This window comes from Lissotriton helveticus, chromosome 7 (assembly GCF_964261635.1).
Source record: "Lissotriton helveticus chromosome 7, aLisHel1.1, whole genome shotgun sequence".
Lineage (NCBI taxonomy): Eukaryota > Metazoa > Chordata > Amphibia > Caudata > Salamandridae > Lissotriton > Lissotriton helveticus.
In genome coordinates this window covers 1,409,994,108-1,410,016,712 of record NC_136068.1, presented here as the reverse complement: position 1 = coordinate 1,410,016,712, position 22,605 = coordinate 1,409,994,108, and the positions used below count along the sequence as shown (strand labels likewise).

General features: G+C 44.5%; 1 protein-coding gene across 1 annotated transcript in view; it reads left to right on the top strand.

The window, feature by feature from the left end:
• DNAH9 (dynein axonemal heavy chain 9) overlaps positions 1 to 22,605 on the top strand; it is a 1,695,107-nt gene that overhangs the window by 202,233 nt on the left and 1,470,269 nt on the right. The window contains exon 7 of the mRNA XM_078654721.1: positions 7,304 to 7,471. Within this exon, the coding sequence (XP_078510847.1) occupies positions 7,304 to 7,471 (168 nt within the window). The remainder of the gene's footprint in view (positions 1 to 7,303; positions 7,472 to 22,605) is intronic.

Here is a 22,605-nt window from a genome sequence, read left to right as displayed (position 1 = left end):
ATTTAAATGAAAAAACATTATTTTTTATTTTTTGGTTTTCATTTTCAGAGTGAGAATTCATTTATAAAAGTGCTATAATCACACATTACAAAATTACTTGTAAGCTAAGGAATAGTACGATTTACTATCCAACACCTTCCCTACTGTACGTAGACTGGTGTTGGAATAGTAAATCGTACTATCCCTAAGTCCAGCGCTCTCCAGCGCAAGTTGTTGAAATGACTTGCGTTGTAAAACCTGCATTGTAAGATACCGCGATCAACATGATCACGTAGTATTGTCATATATTCACTTATGTCAAATTCTGTTGAATTAGTTTCATTATGTAATTTTTTGATTTGTGATTATAGCACTTTTATAAATGAATTCTCACTCTTTGAAAATGAAAAACAAAAAATAAAAAATAATGTTTTTTCATTTAGATTTGCTATTTTTAAATGATTTCATTGTAGACAGAAAAAGCTTGTCATCTTGTGGGGCGTATATAAGCTACAGGCTATTCTTAAAAGAAATATAGGTCTGCCAGAGGTCTTTCATAGTTTTTGTTTCGTAACTTTTATTGAACAATCCCATTTTCTTGACCCACAAAAGGCCGGTTTCCGACCTTTTCACTCCACTGAGGACAGTTATTTGGTGGTCCTAGACGAACTAAGTAAAGGGGCAGACAAGGGCACCACCCAGGCTCTGGTGCTTCTCGGTCTCTCTGCAGCATTTGACACTGTTGACCACAAATGTCTGGTCGATCATGTCAGCAACGCAGAGATCAGGGCCTCAAGTGGCTTACATACTTTATACAGCATCACTCCCAAGCTGTATGCATCATTCAATTCTACACCTCCAAAGTCAAATTGACATGTGGGGTGCCGCAGGGCTCCTCCCTTTCACTGCATCTTTTTAATATATATTTGTATCCTCTTATTCAATCCCTGGGTGAAAAGAAGGCATGCACCTTAAAGTAGTCTGATGATCTTCAATTGATCTTTGACATTACCAAATCATCCCCCTCCGTCTCCCACTTTCAACCACATATGTGACATATAAGTAACTGGATGAACAGCAACCACCTGAAATTAAATCAAGATAAAACAGAATTGATCCTAATTGGAGGGCCCTCAAACCCTTGGAACTCTAACTACCGGCCACCAGAGTTGGGAAACCCCACCCCTTCCATCTAGATCTACTAAAAGTCTTGGCATCACAATTGACAGCAATCTGTCTATGAAATCACAGATTGGGACAGTGGTTTCCACCTGCTTCTTTCAGTTTCGAAGGATCAGGAAGATTAGCAGATTTCTTACCACCAAAGCCCCAGGCCCGGTTCTAGCGGGTGGGCTGGGTGGGCCAGGCCCACCCAAACATGAACCGTGGCCATGACATCAGGGTGGCAACAACAAATGGCCACGGCAATTAAAACGTTCATCTGAACGTTATTTTTCTTATTTTTCTAGGAGTTCCGTGATTGGGCCTGGGCTTTTTCTCACAGGCACCCCCAATCACGCATCTCCTTTTAGAAAGACCGGTTGTGTCCCCACCCACTTGTGCAGGTACGGGGGCATGGCGAAGGGGAGAAATCCTCTTTGGCACCGGGTAATGTGTGTGCACTGTCCTACTGCGTGGATATTTCAGCGCTGGAGAGTTTGTTGCACCTTTCCTGACCCCTTCAGCTGTTTGTGAGATCTGGCTGTGCCACAGAGTTTGAACGGAGCAGTTGAGAGAATGTGTGGCTATTGTTCCGTATTTTTAAAATCTGCAAAGACCCAGCTAGATGTATGCTTCGAAGATGTGTGTATATTAGTTATTTTTTTGAAAAATCTATAAGGGCCCAGCATGACACATACTTCGTGTATGCTGTGTATATTTTATATCGTTATCATGATGGATGCAAGACACAACTACTACAATGTCCAGATAACTCTGATGATTAATGATCCTGCTGGAGAGTAATATTTTGTCTGTTCCTAATTTTTAAATGCAGATAAACTGTATTTATGTGGATAGCACAGTGGGTTACTTGCAGTACAGAAGTTACAATCCTAAAATAGGACAGTGACCTATGGATTGACATCAAAGAGCTGCATACAAACCTGAATGGTATAATTAGAACTTATTTTTTTGGTGTTGCAGTATAGTTAGAATTTACCCTGTCTTTCATTACTCTAAAGTTGCTATAAAGAGTTTGTTTTGGCAGATATACATTTTAATCAGTAAAGCCAACTCCACAACCACTGGGGTATGATTTAAGTCCTGTGTTTGTGCTTCTCCAGACCAAACCCTCTTAAAACATGCTGCCCACCAGTATGGATGACATGTGATACCTACACCTTGCAATCCTCACTGGCTTATGTGACATTCCCTATAGACTGATTTACATACTTGTATGATTCATTGTCTCTGCATGATGTAAGTACTGTGACACCCTACACTATGAGTAGCGCTATACAACAAAAGAAATAGAATATGAGAGAGGGGCTACAGAGAGAGGAAGGACACTGTTGGAGGGTGACAATGAGGGAATCCGAGAAGGAGGTTGGGGGGATACGGAAAGATGAAGTGCACTGTTGGAGGGTGGTAGTGAGGAAGTCTGAGGAGGAGGTGATGAGGGGGAGAGGCTATGGAGCGATGAGGGGCGCTGGTGGAGGGTGGCAATTAGGGAATCCAAAGAATATGTCAAGGGGGGCTACGGAGAGATGAAGTGAACTGTTGGAGGGTGGTAGTGAGGGAGTCTGAGGAGGTGGTGATGAGGGGGAAAGTCTATGGAGTGATGAGGGGCACTGGTGGAGGGTGGCAATTAGTGAATCAAAGGAGGAGGTCATGGGGGGAGGGTGGGCGATACGGAGAGATGAGTGGCACTGGTGGAGGGTAGTAGTGAGGGAGACTGAGGAAGAAGTCATGAGGGGGAGGGACTATGGGGAGATTGTGACGGGCACTATTGGAGGGTGGCAGTGAGGGCATGCGAGGAGGAGGTCATGAGGGGGAGGGGTTTTGGGGCAATGAGGGTCACTGTTGGAGGGTGGAAGTGAGGGGATCCGAGAAAGAGATCATTGACAGGACAGAGAGACTCATAAATGACTGTTAGGTGAATATAAGGCCACGGTCATCAAGACAAAGCAAGAATTCTTCTCTGACCTCACAACTTCCCTCACCTCATCGAAGGAGCTGTTTAAGGTAGTGGACTCCCTCTGCTCACTACAAGTTCCCGATCCAGTGATAGGATCGCAGGAGTTCTGTGACAAGATCTCAACCTTTTTCTTTGCTAAAATCGATGAGATCTCCGTTAATCTGGAAATGCAGAAAAAATCACTTGGGAACCACATTATCCAGGCTCTCACAAACTTAGAAGCCTGGTCTAAAGATCCTGCCAAGACCTTCTCTAACTTCCCACCGATCACCCTTGATAATCTTAACTCACTGCTGAATAGGACCAAATCTTCCTCTCCTTTGGACCCCTGTCCTCTCAAAGTGATGAAGGAGTGTAGGGACACATTACTCCCTCCCCTATTGGAGGTAATGTATAGTGCCCTGTCACAGTTTTTTTTCCTTCAGTCTGGAAAAAAGCGATCATCAAGCCGCTACTTAAAAAGCCCTCCCTTGACCCCGCAATCTTAAAGAATTTCAGACCCATCTCCCTACTTCCTGCCCCCGCCAAAATGCTTGAGGCCCACCTGAACTCGCACTTGTCTGCCTTCCTGGACTCCTCTGGGTTTTTAGATCAGACCCAGCATGGGTTCAGGAAATTCCATAGCACGGAGTCTGCGCTCACCATGGTGACAAACAACATCATAATGAAAGTGGACCAGGGACAGACAACGCTGCTGGTCTTACTCGATCTGACCGCAGCATTCGACACCCTATCTCCCTCGATCTTAACATCTCGTTTGAGGGAGATAGGAGTGGAAGGGCCAGCTTTGAGCCTTCTGTCCTCTTTTTTAGACCTTAGAGAACAGAGGGTCAAACTGGGAGAATACCTCTCCCCTGCTAAATCTCTGCAATGTGGGGTACCACAGGGGTCGGCTTTAAGCCCGACCCTATTCAACATTTATGTGGCCCCTCTAGCGAGATTAGTAAAAGCGCAGGGAATGAAGGTGGTGTCGTACGCAGACGACACTCAGATAATGGTGTCGCTGACCCAATCGGTTAGCGCCTCCGCGTTCAGCTTCAGGAGTTGTATGCAATCAGTCTCTGACTGGATGATACTCAACTCCTTGAGGCTGAATGGCGATAAGACCGAGGTGCTGATCTTTGGAAGGGACCAGGATGTGTGGTCAAATGAATGGTGGCCTCCATCCATGGGAACCTGCCCGGTCCCCTCTCATTCAGCTAGAAACCTTGGGGTCATTTTTGATACCTCGCTGGCAATGACCCTTCAGGTCAATAGAACGGTGGCCACCTGTTGGGGAGTTATCAAAATTCTCCGACGAATAGTGCATTATCTTTCCCCGCAAGCTAGGAAACAGACAGTGGTTGCGTTGGTCGGTTCAAGATTGGACTATTGCAACGCACTGTATGCAGAGATCAATAAGGGACTGATTCAACGCCTCCAAACAGTACAGAATGCGGCAGCAAGATTTGTACTAGACATTCCCTACTCTTCCTCTGCGACACTAGCCAGAAAGAGCCTTCATTGGCTTCCGATAGAGCACCGTATCTCTTTTAAAATCATTTGTCTAGTGCATAGGGCTCTGAGAGCTGGAACATCTGATGGGTTGGGATCACTTCTCTCTGGTTATGTCCCCAGCAGATGTTTACGTTCATCACAACTGAATCTCTTGGTGATCCCTCGGACTAAGAAGACTAGATGGGGAGGAAGAGCTTCCTCTACAGTTGCCCCTCGTCTTTGGAATGCACTCCCTTTGGAGCTTAAGTCCCTATCCTCACTGCCCCTCTTCAAAAAGGCCCTCAAAACATGGTGTTGCAGGAAAGCCTACTAGTAGTTAGCTCTCTGGTCATGTAAACATTTTTTGTTAGGCGCCTTGATGCCCATTGGGCTGAGTACGTGCGTTATAAATTTGCTTACATTTCATTTCGTTGGGGGAGGGGCTACGGAGGGATGAGGGGCACTGTTGGAGGATGGTAGTAAAGGTATCTACAGAGAAAGAGGTTAGTGGTGGGGCGCCAATAAATAAATCTCCACATGCTCTGTATACACACAGAAGCAATCCTTGTATCTTGGTGACTGTTTGCAAGTAGATATGATGTAATCTATGGCTTTTAGACTACCTCCAGAAGCGACAAATTGGGCCGGTAGTGGCCCACCCGAAAGCACCCTTGGCCCTCCCAAATAAAAGTTCCTGGAGCCGGGCCTGCAAAGCCTTGACCCAAGTAGTATTGGCCTTAGTCATCTCTCACATTGACTATGCCAATTCACTTTACTTTGGTATATCAGCATATCAATCCAAAATACTTCAACTGGTGCAAATTCAGGCCGCTAGATTAATTTATCACTAGCCTACATGGCACCATGTCACCCCTCTCATGAAAAAGTTACACTGGCTCCCAGTTGTTGAACGCAGTGCATTCAAGTTGGGATACATCATCTTCAAAGCGCTCTATAGCAAATGCCCAGTGTTTGTATCTACTCGTGTACAGAGATACTCCCCTACTCTGGATTTTAGGTCTTCCCACCTCAATTTCCTAGCTACTCCATCTTTCAAATGCAAGAAACTGGGGGGACTAAGATTTGTGGTCCTGGCCACTCAATTTTGGAACTCTCTTCCTCCGAACATCAGATCGATCACATCATATCCTCAATTTAGGAAACTCTTAAAGACCTTGCTCCTTTGCCAGGCGTACAAATTAATCACTTAGCGGCAGTACTCCCTGGACCTCAGCGCCATGAAACCGTATGGTGTACATGCACATTATAAGTATCTTAACATAACATAACATTTTTATAATGTACAGATCCAGCTTCAATTCTATCCAAGTTGAGCAGAAGAGCCAAATCAAAGTAAAGGTCAGTTGAAGAAATGATATTCAAAGTAATGCTGGTTAAAGTTAAAGACCAAAAACTAATAGATATTTACCCCAAAAATGGAATTGCCATAGCAAGGTGATGGTAAGTAACCATCTACACCCCTTTGGCCCTCAATTGGCTAGTTTGCCTACAGCACTTGTGGTGGCAGCAACACCAAGGTCCTCCTTCTTGAATCAGTATTACAGGATTTGCAACATTACCACACATACAAGAACTTTCTCTGGGCACATTTGGCCAGAAAAATGCTGAGGAAATTTGAAAACTGTTCGATAAGGGGGAAAACCTGCAGCAATTGAGAAAATCAAATCCTATGCAGCCACTTATCCACTCTGAGTAGGAATCTCAAAATGGGGTGCAGATTTTGATCAGGGAAAAAAATGCACCATGTGGTTGCTGTATTTCTCTGAGGCGACATTACTGACTGGCATTTGATCTTGTGATCTCGGAAAGAGCTCCAAAGTGGCCATTGACGTGGCAAGTGCAGATGTAACCAGATGCTAATTCTTTATTTTTATTATATTAGGTAACGTGATTAAAAAACGAAACTGTACCGTTACATTTGCCTAGAAAATGTAAACAATTCACAAAACTTTTTTTCCAGGTAGTTTTGTTAGATAATATTTATAGACTTGAGTCCCATCCATCATGCTACTTTTTATCTGCCAGTTCATTCTACAAAAAACATCACTATGATTTTTACATTAACTTTCCTACTTACAAAACAAGGAATGCATGCAACATTGGGACCAGAATTTCGCTTGTCTGGCTACAAAACATGCCACTAGTAATATAGGCAGGTCAGCTGGAGTCATGCCGAGGGGAGGACCAAATGGTGTGGCAGAATTGACTACAATATGCAGCAAGATAAGACAATTATGGGAGATAATTTGGCACATACAGTGAGAGCATTACCTCATTAGATTGTCATTTGTACTCATGGTATCACTGTCTGGGAAAGAATTTCGCCGTATTATTGTCAGTGTAACACTCAAGTGCAGCAATAAGCTAAAGATGACCAGTCAACCCTTGAGAAGGGGCTTTAGCTTCTCAGGAACACATGTCAACATGTTTTTAGTGACTTGATCCGTTTGAGCAAGATTATTTTTGTTGTTGTAAACATTTGCAAACCCATACTTATGCAGAAAACGCCAAGGATGCAAAATTGCATAATTCCAGTGGCCCTGATTATGGGGCAGTATTCCTCTGCAAGCTCTTTACTTTTAGCTCCTAGAGAAACTTAGATTGCAAAAGAGTCTATTACCAACAAGTACTGTTTTCTGTTCCCATTGCGATTTCTTCTCTAACTGTGCCTTGTCTGTTGTGCCTTAGGACCTCTTAATGACTGCCTTGGACATGCTGAAGCTGGAAAAAATTGAGTTCGGTGGAATCAGGGGCAAAGTTCTGAGTCAAAAGGTCTTGACCATGTACGAAGAATTCCAGGAGGTGTTCAAAATATTTTCAGAACGCACTTACGACTGCCTGGATACAACAAATATGGTACGTTACGCTGTACTTTTTTTGGAATCACCGTAGGAGTTGGTATTTTGGCGTTATGTTTAAAAGACATGGCCACACTTTTCTTTGAAAATGAAATGTATGTGTCTTACTAACAGTCCCAGACGCCCCAAATCACTATTACAACTATTCTAGTTTGAATCCAAATTGAACTGTGAATAAAATTGGTGAATCGCCCTGTGATGCCTTTTGTATGCAGCAACCTGCTTACTTGAATATAGTTTTCATGTGCTCGTTGATAACTAAATTTACATATAGCCATACAGTTACTTGGCTTGGATCATCAGCCATAACCACGTGAGAATGGAATGGGAAGTTATTTAAGGAGGTCAACGTTCCCCCAATAAAAAGCATCTTGGTGCTTTTACTAACAACACAATTGGCAGAGGTCAGGCCTAAGACTAGGTGGTATTTAAAATAGAAAAGTTGTATTGCCTTCCTAAGGGACCAGTGATATTTTATGGGTGTAATCCTATTTGAGTAAACTATTCTGGAGGCAGTAAAGGAGCGCTACAGCATCTCCTTGACCCGCCATTGGTACAAGCTCTTCCAAGTCAACAACGGCCTCAATCCCTCTAAAGGCCATAGGCCCAACTGTCAACAATTCAAATAATTAGAGTCTTCCAGTAAGAAGACAACGATTTAGATCCCACCTGTTTGGTGATATTACCCAAAACGGAAGAAGAGTGATGTACATGTAATATGTACTCCAGATCTTTCCAGGTTTTCTTTTTTACCAATAGTTTATCTAACCCTCCCCTCCCCCCTCATTTGGAAGAACCACAGTGAAAAGTGACTCTGATAATTTCAGTTAATGCGGGGACGAAGGCGAAAGACAGATTAGTAAAAAAGACCAGGCACTAATCATCGGGTGAGCCAGGCTTAACTTTCATCAATATGGTGCTAGCTTCCTCCTAGTTAGCAGAAGTAAAAGTTGACCAAGTTGCAGAAGGTACGAGCTGTCACTCAAACAGCCCCTTGCAGTCTTAATTTCCTCATAAGTATTTTGAATCTTAGAGGAAATGTGAGGATTCAACCTGTCACAGAACCTTGGAGTTGGATGGAGTATTTGAGAGTTACAGGAGGAGGGATGAGCAAAGGTTCATAAGATGTTGAAAGATTCTTTGGCTGAATTAAAAGACCATGAAATTATATGTCATAGGAAAGTTTATTCATCCAAATCAATTCTCTCTTATAAATATTTAGTTTATACACCGTTTAGAGACAACGTTCTTTTTTACAGCTGAAGGAAAAGGCCTATGGATAATCGCCGAATATATGTTACGAAGCCTCCACTGCACTTAAGCGGAGTAACGCCTGTTGACAACGTAATTATGGATGAGAGAAAGCCACAGACAGATATAATGAAATGTGATGGAACTGTATATATGCCCGTCACTTCGACCATAACAGTCCTTTTTAAAAAAAAAATGTTTTTATTGCAACTCAGAAAAACATTTACATTTACAAAACTACCATAACATATACAAAAGTCATACAGAGATACCAGAATGAACATTACATAGATAGCATTTATCAGAGTAATTCAAAACAGAATGCATGGTAAATTTATATGACGTGAGACATTGCAGGTAAAGAGTCATTCCAGGTGAAGGAGAAAAAAAAAATTAGATTAAAGGAGAGAAGAGAAAAAGGAGGCAAGGGGGCAAGTTCCGACAAACAGATAACCATCAAATATTAAGAGATCCCCAGATCCTTTCAAACCTCAATATTGACTTTGTGCCCCTAAGTCTGGCTAAAGAAGATTCCATACCGAGAATTTCGTTAAAAAAAGCCCACCACTCCATGATTATCGGGGGATTTGGGGAAATCCAGGCACGTGCGATTGTAAGTTTGGCGCAGGACAGCATAATAGTAATAATAGCCTTGTGTGGGGTGTTAGTGGTATTGATATCTAGTAAGACTGAGGAAGCTGTGAGTGGAAAGAAGCAATTCAATTTTTGATTAATTATTTTACTCAAGGCTCTCCAGAATTCTACTTACATTGGGCATGAGTACAGCATATGTACCAAATCCGCTGCTACTAGCGCGCACTTGGGGCATTTAGTTCGGTCATTATTATATAATGAGTTCCCAGCCCATTTTGAAATTATTTCTGGAGTATGATAGAGCATACAAGTCGTTCTAAATTGCTGGAGTCTTAGACTAGATGAAGAGACGACGTTATTAATGTTACGCAATGACGTGTTAATCATCACAGTTGTAATGTTACTATCTAACATTTTGCTCCATTTTTCCGCTATTTTATTACATACAGTATTTTTGTAAGTATTGAAGCATTTATAGCCAGCAGTGATCAACCCCTTATTTTTATGTAAATATATACTGTCCCAAATATCCGAATCCGAGATATTAAAAAGTTTCATCTTTCGGATGAGGAAGTCGTGTATCTGTATATATTTGTATCTCATGCAGTCGGTTGCTTTATAGAGAATTTTTAATGTGTCAAAACTCAAAAATCCATGTGCTCCATAAAGGTCCCCAAGTGTCCTTATGCCGTGTGCTGACCAAGTATTTATTGCGCCGGTACTAAAAATTTCTGGAAGCCCCGGATTGCCCCACAACAGTAATTTAGGATGAAAAAAAGAGGTGTGACAAAAATCCAAGATATTCCGCCATATTTTAACTAAGTGCCTACCGGTCTTAAACCTTACCCTTTTAAAGTAATTGGGATCGTTAACCCTCCATAAAAACATATTAGAGTCCATGTCTAACATAAAGGTGAGAAAATAAAATTGGTTATCTGCAGACACCAAACTAATTAGGCGTCGAAGACGTTCTATAAAAGTTGACCAAAAATATAACTTAAAGTCCGGAAAGTTTAACCCCCCTACATCCAGAGACCCTTTTAACAAAGCCATTGAGCGCCTAGCTTTACGGTACCCCCAAATAAAGCTACTAAATATGCCATCCAATTAAAAAAAAAAACAAGTGTTGAGAGCCAGAGGGATGGAGCGAAATAAATATAGAAATTTTGGCAATATAATCATTCGGATCAGATTGATTCTGCCTATGATGTTCAAGGGAATCTTGTGCCACTTTTTTAATAATAGACCCGTGGTTTTGACTAGGGCATCATAGTTTATTTTAATTATGCTCTTTAGTTTATCAGAAATTTGAACCCCCAAATAAGTTGCAGTCTGGCATAATCCTGCAGTTGGCAATACAGGTTTGTAACTCGAGAAAATTTGAGTTTTGTTTAAATTCAATTTGTACCCGGAGATATCTCCAAATCGATTAGCCTCCTCTGTAATACCCTTCAATGCTTCTATGATGTCGGTTGAGTAAATAGCTATGTCATCGGCATAAGCCGTAATTTTTAGTGTATGGGGGCCAAACTTAAAAGGAGAAATACAAGGTTGGGATTGCAAAGCAGAAAGAAATGGTTCCATTGACAGGGCAAACAATAACGGTGAAAGGGGGCATCCTTGTCGGGTGCCCCGGGCTATAGAAAATGGAGTTGATGTGATACCGGCATAACTGATTTTAGCTGTGGGATTATCATATAGGGATTGGGTCCATTTCAGAAATTTACCGCTGAAGCCAAGATTAGTCATCACCTGCCAAAGGTACCCCCACCCCACTCGGTCAAAGGCTTTTTCTGCGTCAAGCAAAATCATGCCGAGTGGGGTGGATTCCTTATCTGCAATATCGAAGGCAGTTATTGCCATATTGATGTGTGCCGCGGTATCTCTGCCCATTACGAAGCCGTGTTGATGCGGGCTGACAATTTGTGGTATATACGGGGCCAGCCGAGCAGTCAGCACCTTGGCAAATATTTTGGCGTCAGCGTTGACCAATGATATAGGACGGTAAGAGCCACAATTATCAGGTGGTTTCCTTTTTTTCAAAAAGAACACAAGATTTACCCTGTTCCAAGAGCAGGGGGCTTTCCCGTGGTCACCGGTATAATTGATAACTTGTTGGAAAAGGGGGATCAGTTCGCGAGGCATATTTTATAGATCTCTATTGGTATTGCGTATTCACCGGAGGCTTTTCCGGATGGTAAGGAGGAGATCGCCTGTCTAATCTCCTGCTGGCTGATATTATTAGACAATAGTTCCAATTCAAGGGGCTCGGATGTTCCTACAAAATAATCCAGATATTTTTGAATGGCTGCCCGAGGTGGGGCTTGCTTCAGGGGTATACAGTTTTTCATAAAACATTTTGAATTTCTCCAGGATTTGAGATGATTGATCACATATTGTGTTGTTAGGGCCGCTTATATATTTTTATCAAACCACTAGCTTTTTCATCCGCTATTTTATAGGCCAGCAATTTCCCGACCTTATCCCCGTTCTCGTATTGCAAGAGACGTGTTTTGCGTAGATTTAAGCAATTTCTTTCCCAAAAAATAGTTTTCAGTCTAGCCTTCAAGCACCCTAGTTGTAACCCTGGTGCGGTCACATTTTCGGGGCATGAGCGGAGAGCATCAGCCAGTTGCAGTTCTACAGTCAGAATATCGTTAACCCATGTTTTATCTCTCCCGCGACGCTCGGCATTTTGTTGGTAGAGAAACTGCTGCGTGAACCCCCGAATGCTTGCTTTGCAAGCATCCCCCACAATAAGGCATGTGGTGGAATTAAGATTAAGCTCGATAAAGTCTATAATATGCAGTTTAAGTTGGGAAATGAATAAAGTGTTTGTACACAAGTGCCTGGGAAAAGAAAAGGCTCGGGGCGCTGTGCAGTTCTGTTTGGTGTCAAAGGAAAATAAGATGGGGTTATGGTCGGAATTAATTTGTGGGCAGAGTTCTATAGTACTATCCTTCAACAGATTGTCTGGTGCCCAAACCATATCAATCCGTGAACAAAGCTTATGGGGAGCAGAGTAATATGTTTAACCTGGCACGTTGGGGAAAACACTGCGCCACGCATCCTTGATATTGTGAATGCGGCCTAACTCTAATATGGCGGCACGGGTTCTCCGCATACGTTGGAATGAATTTTGCCTGGTGGTATCAATCTGGTAATTCATTATACAGTTAAAGTCACCCATAATGACTTATTCCCCTTCCCACTGTAATAGTTCCATATTTAATTGATCAAAAATAAATGCTTCGTCAAAATTTGACCCATAGACCACACAGAAGACAAATTTACATTTTTCAATTAGTATTTGCACTAAAGCCCATCTGCCATTCATATCACAAGCAGTTCTACATATCTCAATCTTAAAGCGTTTGTCTTTTGGGATGGTGACCCCTCTTATTGAAGCATTAATAGTAGAGCAAACAATCACATCGTAGCCTAATTGACCAAGTAACTTCCTGTCTTTATAGGCTATATGCGTCTCAGACAGAAAAACAAAATTCGGGTCATGGAGAGCTAGTTCTTCCTGGACCAACCTTCTCTTATTTTTACTATTTAAACCTGCAACATTCCATGCAAGACATTTTATACGCGCCATTTGAAAAGCAAAATCAGATAAATCTTGTCATTCTGTAAGGCTGATATGAAAAACAAAATACTCTTGAATTGATACCAGAATTCCGCTACCTGGGTGTTTTTCCCAGATAATACCTCCCCTGCGCCGACCCCCACCCCTCCAAACCCCTCCCCCCTCTCGGGAAGGAGCACCCCCCCTGAACACTAGCTGCCGCTAGAATGGCAGCCATCCTGAGGAGCAGCCAGTGGTTCCTCCCCTGTCCCCACCCGAACTAAGAGACTCTACTTGTGTCTAAAAAGATAAGTGATTCGATGAAAGAAAAGAAGAGGAGAGAGAAAGAAAGCTATTAATAAGTAAATAATTAAATGTGAAGTGTTATATTACAGAGTCATTTTCAGTTCTCTATAGATTTAGGAAAATTAAGCTAGAAGGCTCTCAGCTTCCCTTACGTCTGTGAAGAAGTAAGTGTGGCCTCCTTTGATAACCTTGAGGCGGGCAGGCTCCTGTAGGAAAGCTTGTCCACCATGAGACTTAAACGGATCTATGAGTTTACGTAATTGCCACCTCCTGTCCATGGTAGCCTTACTAAGATCCGATTTAACAAAAAAGGATAGATTTCCTACTGAGACTGGTAGATTCGGCCTAGCTTTTAATGATACTGCCTGCCTTAACAAATAGTTACCAAAGTGGATAAGAAATGGACGAGGGAATTTATTATGCTTGTTCCTCTGAACAAGTGGTATCCGGTGAACTCTCTGAAGTTGGGAGTCCCAATCCCAATCAGAGAGATCGGTAAAAGCTTTCTGGAGTAAGCCTACCATGAAGGCCCTCGGGTCGTCCCCTTCAACCCCCTATGGGATACCAAAGAGCCTGAGATTAGATCGCCGTTGGCGATTCTCCAAATCTTCAGTTGAAGAGCCAAAAGCTGAGATTCATGTTGACCACCATAGCACCAGTTCTAACTGAACCCTCCTCCACCTGAACCACTCGCTGCTGCAAGTCCTCCATTTCCTGAGTTACCCCTCCCATCTTAGATGTGATCTCAAGTAGAGCACTCTGGAGCTTGGTATTGTCATCTCGCAGCTGTAAAAAGTGTTCTTGCGCTTCTTTCCGGTGTCCAGTCAAAGTCTGTAAGATAATGTCAAGTGGAGAATCGTGAGATTCTGGCTCTAAAGGTCCGTTAGGACTGTTTATACATTGAGGGGTTATAGAAGTTGGTGGAGGAAGAGTTGCTGGTGATTTTGCCCTATCAGGAGAGATAATGGCAGTGGTGATATTAGCCGTAGAAGTGCCGTTGGGGGAGGTTTCAATGGTTGGGGAGACCCATGTGGGATCACTCTCTCCAGAAACCAAGTCCTGGGGCCCAACCAGATTAAGTACACCTGTTGATCCGGTTGTTCCAGCTGAGGGCGGTCGAGCGATACCTGCTGTGCTTACAAGATCCTCTGATAACAATGCAGAGGGATCGATACAATCAGGATCAGAAGGGCTTGTACCAGAGAGCCTAAGTGTCATGCTCTTCACCAACTACTTGGCCTGGATCCATTTCCTGAGGGGGCTTTTCTCGACCAGCAGATTTTTCCTTGTTGGTGGGTTTAAACTTACTGCTAGTCCCATAGTTTTCCCCTTCTTGCCCCTTGCTTTGGATTTGGACTGAGCCTTATCCCTCCTATTCAAAAGATATTTAGCTGTGTCTGAAGGGGAACCCGCTGCTGTTAAGTCCTCGAATTCATCATTAGAAATTTCACCCTCTGCTCTACCCTCTGCTATACCCTCTGACGCCTCCTCCTCCTCTGTGTATAGTCTTCCATTCGGAGAGTTAGTTGCCTCCGCGCTAATAACCGGTGAGTCAACAGCTGACCCGCCCTCCGGGGAGAGATCTTTCTATGGAACAGTCAACAGAGTGGACTCCCGTAGTAACTACTGCTTCTGTTTCTTCTGTAGAATCCCCACCCGTTGAGCCCTCCGAGGTAGCTTCAGTGTGGACAGTCATGTTGATTGGATTCACCTCCAACTCCACTACACACTTTCCCCCTTTCATTGATTTAACATTAATAACATTGTTTGTGCCGTTTTTAATATTGCAATCATTCGCGGGAGCAGAAGCTGGTGAGGGTGAGGGCAGAGGTACGAGCAAGATAGGAGGCCTCAGGACTTTCTTACCATATACTATGGGAGCTGTAGGAGGGATAGCTGCGCCAGTCCCCCCACCTGGAGGTGAAGCGGGTTCTCCTGCCATAGCATTAGCGGTAGCGGTTCCTGTAGATAGATCCCCCTCTTTAGATTTTCCGTGGGGCGCGGGGACTTGTGCTGTGATTATTGCAATTGTTCCATTACCTGCTGGTACCACCTCGTTGTTAGGTTTGTTTGTCCTCGTCGATCTGGGCGGGTTTTTTGGAGCCATCTGCGAGCCACCGGCTTGTGCAAGGTCTGCACTCCCCTGCGATCCAGAAGGCAGCCCAAGACCAGACCAGCTGAGGGCCGATCTGCTGATCAGCCGCGGGAAGAGATGCCGGGCAAGCAGCAGGTAAGCGCGTAGCAGCCTCTGCATCCGTCTTGAGTTTTGAAAAAGTAAATTATGCACACAGTTAGTTTCAAAAGTGCTCGTAGTCTAAATAAGTCCTTAATGTCCTCGCAGCCGTAGCCACTGCTCCCTCCGTTTGCTCTGTAAAAACCTCTGTCAATTTCCCTCCAGCCTCGCTTGTCGCTTGTTGTCACTTCGCTTCGCTTCACCGGAGACACAATGTAGCTGCTGCCTCCGCAAGTTATGAGAAATTGTTTCTCTGTTAATTTTCATGCGCTCTCAAGGCCCTGGGTTAGTTGAGCACCATGGTGTATCTTAAAGGCAAGAAATCACGCCATTTCGGGTAGGAACGGGGAGCTCCCACTAGCCACTACTACTCAGCGGCGTCTTCAGTCCGCCATCTTGCCGATGCCTGCGCCCTGACTATTATACCCATAATAATCATTCTCTTTTTTAGTCTTGAGTTTATTCATTACTTCATGAATTTCATCTGCAAGAGGATCAGTCACAATCAATTACTAAGGCTTTCATTTCGAGTGATATAGTAATTACCAACTGAGTTGGAATGTGAGTTTCCACTTGAGCTCGTATACCAGGTAATACGGAAAACATTTGAGCAGGTCAGACCTGATGGAACCTGACTCCTGATAATAGCCTGGATATGTGTGTGGTAATACCAATGTCTGTGGCAATTCCTTATACACAATTTCATCTCACAATTCCTGATGTACTCAAGATGTGGCACTGAGACAATATATTATTTTAACTGCAACCTAGACGCTCTTTAGAGTATGACAGGTGGCCATGCTAGCCAAGGCTATAGTCTATGCTGCCCTGGAAGAAGACTTGCCATGCTAGAGGGCCCTACCAGGCAGCTGGGGATCTCTGTGTCTTAAGTAGCGCCTCTGCCGCGCCTGCTCCGATAATCCCATAAAGGAACTGAAGCTTTGCCGAGTGGGTTCCATGTTTAGAGCACCCACTTGGCAACCTTCCTTTTGTTTTTTAATAACAAAATCTTAAAGTGTGAGTTTGTTATTGAAAAAAAAATTAATGGCCCCGACGAGCTGGGAGTTTTCTCCCAGTATATGGCAGTGATTTATCTTGTTTCTGTTTGTGGTGGCGAGGCTTTCCCTGGTGGTCCCAAGAAGGAAAAGTTTACATGTGCACGACTGCCGTAATTACTGCAGATGTTTTGGCATACATTGACCAACAGCTCATTTAGCAGTGTGACCGACTGGCTCCACTGGTGAAAACCTGGCATAAACCTGGCATTTGCTTCGACTTTGATTAGTGCAAAAACAACTGGTGATGGCCAGAATGCAGAACAATGTCATACATTCACTCCAGTACAGAGATCTGGGCCTAAATCCATCGTTTTTTTGCTCACCATGCCATTCCAGTTTGAACCCAGCCATATGCAAATCAGTCTTGGCCCTGTGCCCCATGGGAACAGTCCAGCCCAAAGTGCCAAGCCCGGTCCTCCATGGACTGGAAACAAGCATCCTAGGACCTCACCTCACCTCATCAAACACCACACCTGACCTTCAGCAAACTTTTGCATGCTCATCAACCGCCGCTCCCTCAAAAAACACACCATTGAAATTTGGTACTTTCTCAGCAACAGCATACCAGACCTCCTCTTCATAACATAAACCTGGATGAACCCTGCCTAATCTCCAGACATTGCAGTGACCATCCCAGAAGGATACAAACTAGTACACAGGACTGCCTCCACAAACCCAGTGAAGCCCTCGCACCCTGGCTTAATGACCACCCGGTCCTTGAGGCAACTTCAGCAACCTCATCTCAGACTTCATCGCCCCCCTCACCATTGACTACAAGGATTTCCTACTTTGGTGCAACTTTAACTTTCACCTGGAAAACCCCTCCACCCACTGCTCCACCAACCTCCTTGAGAGTCTACACAATATAGAATTTTACCAGCTCATCACAGACCCACACACAACACAGAACACATTTTAGACTAAACCTCCACTTCCAGCAACAACATCAGCTACCACTCCGACCTGCCACTCATTTGAACTGACCACTACATTATACTTTTCAAAATCTCCAAACCAAAACTCACATCAACACCAACCAACCCCGCTAGGACTGGAACAAATGAAAGGAAACTGATATGCAGAGCACACTCAAAACTAACCAACCCAACACCACCACAAACGTAGCTGAGGACATCACCAACTTCAACCAGTGGATCTCTAACTGTGCTGATGCTCTGGCACCCATTAAAACCCACAGACATTACAGAACTAACAAATAAGCCTTCTGCTACATGGAAGAACTCTGGGACTTGATCAGATACTGCAAACACCTGAAAAGGAAATGGAGAGCCACCCACAATGTCGACACCAGAGCAACACACAAGGCCGCTCTCAGTCACTACCACCACCTCCTGAGAGACGACAAGAGAAGTTCCCTCACAATTCAGATTAAAAACAGCTCCAAAAATGGTGAAGAGATTTTTGCTATCATCAAGGAATTCACCACCCCAGAAGCCTCAGACAACTCCATCACCCCTTTCATGGAACTCTGTGACAACTTTTCAAACTACTTCAGCAGGAAAATTGAAAAGATCTATAGTAAATTTTTAAAAACAACTGAACTCCGAGGACATCATCAGCAAGCTGCACAACTACCACCACTCTGTCAGACACCTAACCAACTGGAGAACACATTCACAGAGGAAGACTCCATTTCTATCATGAAAACAGTCTACTCCGGGGCCCCCACAGACCCATATCCACACACATTTACAACCTAGGAGGGCCTGTGATCAGCAAATTCCTTTCTTACCTCATCAACTCCTACTTTGAGAATAGGGCATGCTATGGGCCAATTCATAATTCATCCAGAGAATGTATGAGGCCCATATTTCTAAATGTGCTTCATAAAAATTGTTGGGTACTTAGCGAAGCCTAGTAACCTTGCCAGATGTTTGAAAAGTACTGGCATCTGCAATTCTATGAGAGTAAACACTAATAAAAACCTATGTCTGTATATCTACAGGGCAAACTCTACAATAACGACCTTTAGCTAACGTTATCTTTATTGATATGCAGATGCCTAGAGCCCAGCCCCCCCTCCCACTTACCAGGGGCTTGTTATCTGACTAGTATAAGGCCCTTCTGTACTCGGCTATGTGCTCTGAGGCCTGCCTTGTTCTTCCTGCTTCTTTCCGCAGTCTCCTCCTTCCTCTCTTTCATACTTTCTTGCTCTTGCTGTCTCACTGCTGCATCCCTGGCACTTCTGTTCTTCTCCTTTCTCACACATCTGTGCCTTTTTCTTCCTCACACTTTTTTGCCTGTTCTTCACTCTTTACCTCATCATTTGTTGCCTGCCTCTTTTGCCCACTCTTTGCCGTTTATTTGTGTCTCTATTTCTCACTTTTTGTCATTACTGGTATGCCTCTTCTCTCACTCTCTGCCACTTCTGTTGTGCTTCTTTTTCCTCACTCTTGTCCCTTGATTTTGTGCCTCTGTTTTCTCCTACACATTCTGTCTATTTCTTTCTTACTTTTGTGATTTTTCAATCTTTAATCCTCAGCCCTCTTACCCCCTCCCATGCTTTTTCCTCTTCCTACCTCCCCAGTCCTTACCTACTCTTCCGCATCTTCTACTTCTTCCCACCTCTCCATAGCCACACCCCTTGCCCCCTGCGCTCCTCCACTCTCCCAGTTTCTACTTAATGACTATTGCTGCGCAACTGTGCAGCCGAAGCGTGCAATGGATGCGCCTCCATAGGCGCACCAAAAGCAAGCTGGTCTGCACTCATCTGTTCCTGGACAGCTCCCAGTGCCATGACCCCTGATCATATCACTCACCGCCGCTACTCTGCAGCATTCCTCCATCACTCAATCCAGGATGCCCGTCCACCCGCTGCTGCCACACTGCACCCGACAGAAAGGTAGGACCTTTATCTTGCTCCTACTGCCACTTTACCTGCAGCAACTGGCCATCACACTCTCCCCATATCCCGACTCCCACATCACCACATCACCCTCTCACAACCTCACCTCACCAAACACCACACCTGACCTTCAGCAAACTTTTGCATGCTCCTTAACCACCGCTCCCTCAAAAAACACATCATTAACATTTGGTACCTTCTCAGCACCAGCACACCAGACCTCCTCTTCCTAACAGAAACCACCGGCTTGTGCATGGTCTGCACTCCCCTGCGATCCAGAACGCAGCCCAAGACCAGACCAGCTGAGGGCAGAGCCGCTGATCAGCCGCGGGAAGAGATGCCGGGCAAGCAGCAGGTAAGCGCGTAGCAGCCTCTGCATCCGTCTTGAGTTTTGAAAAAGTAAATTAGGCACACAGTTAGTTTCAAAAGTGCTCGTAGTCTAAATAAGTCCTTAATGTCCTCGCAGCCGTAGCCACCGCTCCCTCCGTTTGCTATGTAAAAACCTCTGTCAATTTCCCTCCAGCCTCCAGCCTCGCTTGTCGCTTGTTGTCACTTCGCTTCGCTTCACCGGAGACACAATGTAGCTGCTGCCTTCGCAAGTTATGAGAAATTGTTTCTCTGTTAATTTTCATGCGCTCTCAAGGCCCCGGGTTAGTTGAGCACCATGGTGTATCTTAAAGGCAAGAAATCTCGCCATTTCGGGTAGGAACGGGGAGCTCCCACTAGCCACTACTACTCAGTGGCGTCTTCAGTCCGCCATCTTGCCGATGCCTGCGCCCTGACTATTATACCCATAATAATCCTTCTCTTTTTTAGTCTTGAGTTTATTCATTACTTCATGAATTTCATCTGCAAGAGGATCAGTCACAATCAATTACTAAGGCTTTCATTTTGAGTGATATAGTAATTACCAACTGAGTTGAAATGTGAGTTTCCACTTGAGTTCGTATACCAGGTAATACGGAAAACATTTGAGCAGGTCAGACCTGATGGAACCTGACTCCTGATAATAGCCTGGATATGTGTGCGGTAATACCAATGTCTGTGGCAATTCCTTATACACAATTTCATCTCACAATTCCTGATGTACTCAAGATGTGGCACTGAGACAATATATTATTTTAACTGCAACCTAGACGCTCTTTAGAGTATGACAGGTTGCCCAACAGGTGGCCATGCCAGCCAAGGCTATAGTCTATGCTGCCCTGGCAGAAGACTTGCCATGCTAGAGGGCCCTACCAGGCAGCTGGGGATCTCTGTGTCTTAAGTAGCGCCTCTGCCGCGCCTGCTCCGATAATTCCATAAAGGAACTGAAGCTTTGCCGAGTGGGTTCCATGTTTAGAGCACCCACTTGGCAACCTTCCGTTTGTTTTTTAATAACAAAATCTTAAAGTGTGAGTTTGTTATTGAAAAAAAAAATTAATGGCCCCGACGAGCTGGGAGTTTTCTCCCAGTATATGGCAGTGATTTATCTTGTTTCTGTTTGTGGTGGCGAGGCTTTCCCTGGTGGTCCCAAGAAGGAAAAGTTTACATGTGCACGACTGCCGTAATTACTGCAGATGTTTTGGCATACATTGACCAACAGCTCATTTAGCAGTGTGACCGGCTGGCTCCACTGGTGAAAACCTGGCATAAACCTGGCATTTGCTTCGACTTTGATTAGTGCAAAAACAACTGGTGATGGCAAGAATGCAGAACAATGTCTTACATTCACCCCAGTACAGAGATCTGGGCCTAAATCCATCGTTTTTTTGCTCACCATGCCATTCCAGTTTGAACCCAGCCATATGCAAATCAGTCTTGGCCCTGTGCCCCATGGCAACAGTCCAGCCCAAAGTGCCAAGCCCGGTCCTCCATGGACTGGAAACAAGCATCCTAGGACCTCACCTCACCTCATCAAACACCACACCTGACCTTCAGCAAACTTTTGCATGCTCATCAACCGCCGCTCCCTCAAAAAACACACCATTGAAATTTGGTACTTTCTCAGCAACAGCATACCAGACCTCCTCTTCATAACAGAAACCTGGATGAACCCTGCCTAATCTCCAGACATTGCAGTGACTGTGAGAAGTTGGCCTGATGTGCAGTGTTCACTATTCTAGTGATCACTATATATCAGTCCAAACAACCCTTATTGATGATTGGTTGTAAGTCAACCTTATAGACCAGCTATCCTAGTAGCATGGATACGAGCAGTCTAAGGCTAAGACTCTAGAGGGCGTGTTAAGCCAGCTGTTTTACCATCACATTACCCCTTGAACACCCAGTGAAAGGACACCACACAAGTGTTATGAAAATAAACAGTGTATTTATTAGAATCACAACAACCCTGTACTCTTTATGAGGACAGGGTGCTAGGCACACAACAAAACTCTTACGAAAATACTTAAGTTAGCACGTTATACACAAATGCCCGAGGGGCACGAAAAACCATATACTCTAAAAGTGGAATGCGAAATTACTAGCAGGTAAGTACAGTACTAATAGGCTTTGGAATTGCTAGGACTTGACTATAGAATCGTTAGATTACTTCTAGGAGGCCTAGGGGACTCGGGTGCAGAGTGTGCACTCTTACGCGGGATGCGGGACAAAGTCTATGGAAGCTAGTAAAGGCAAAGTTAGTGTTCACGGGCGAACCCGACCTGGTAGGGAGAAAACGACAGTGGATCCTGACCCTAGGATAGTGAGGCTATGCTGGGACACCGAAGTGCCGAAGTTACCTAGCCCAGGGGCTGCAGCTGCATAGGTCTGAAAAGACGTCGGGAATCTCGTTGCCGGACCAGGAGCCTGGAAGAAGGAAGTTGCTGGCAGGCGACCAGTGAAGGAAAGTTCGATGGATCCAAGCCTGGATCAAGGAAGAAGAAAACCTGAAAGCAGAGGGGACCAAGTTCTTGAATCACTAGCCAGTGATTAAGTGGGCACCAGGATGGCACCGGGCGAAGTCACCTCGACTAGGTGAGTGGGCGACGCTGGCTCTGCAGATCTCACGGACCAGGAGGCGTTGTCGGCGACCAGGATGGAGAGGCGAGCTGTCCCACGATGGATGAAGCTGTCGGCGTTGAAGTTACCCAGGATTGGGCAACAAGCCTTGGCTAATTCAAGCCCACGCGGTGGACTCAAAATGGCGTCTTGAGTGGACCAGGAGGGTCCGGAGTGCTCCTCTTCTGGAAGGGAGCAAGGGCCAGTCTGGAGCAACCAGACTAGCAGCAGTGATGTCGTCGGGCGTCGTTCAGGAGGCCACAAGCCAGCG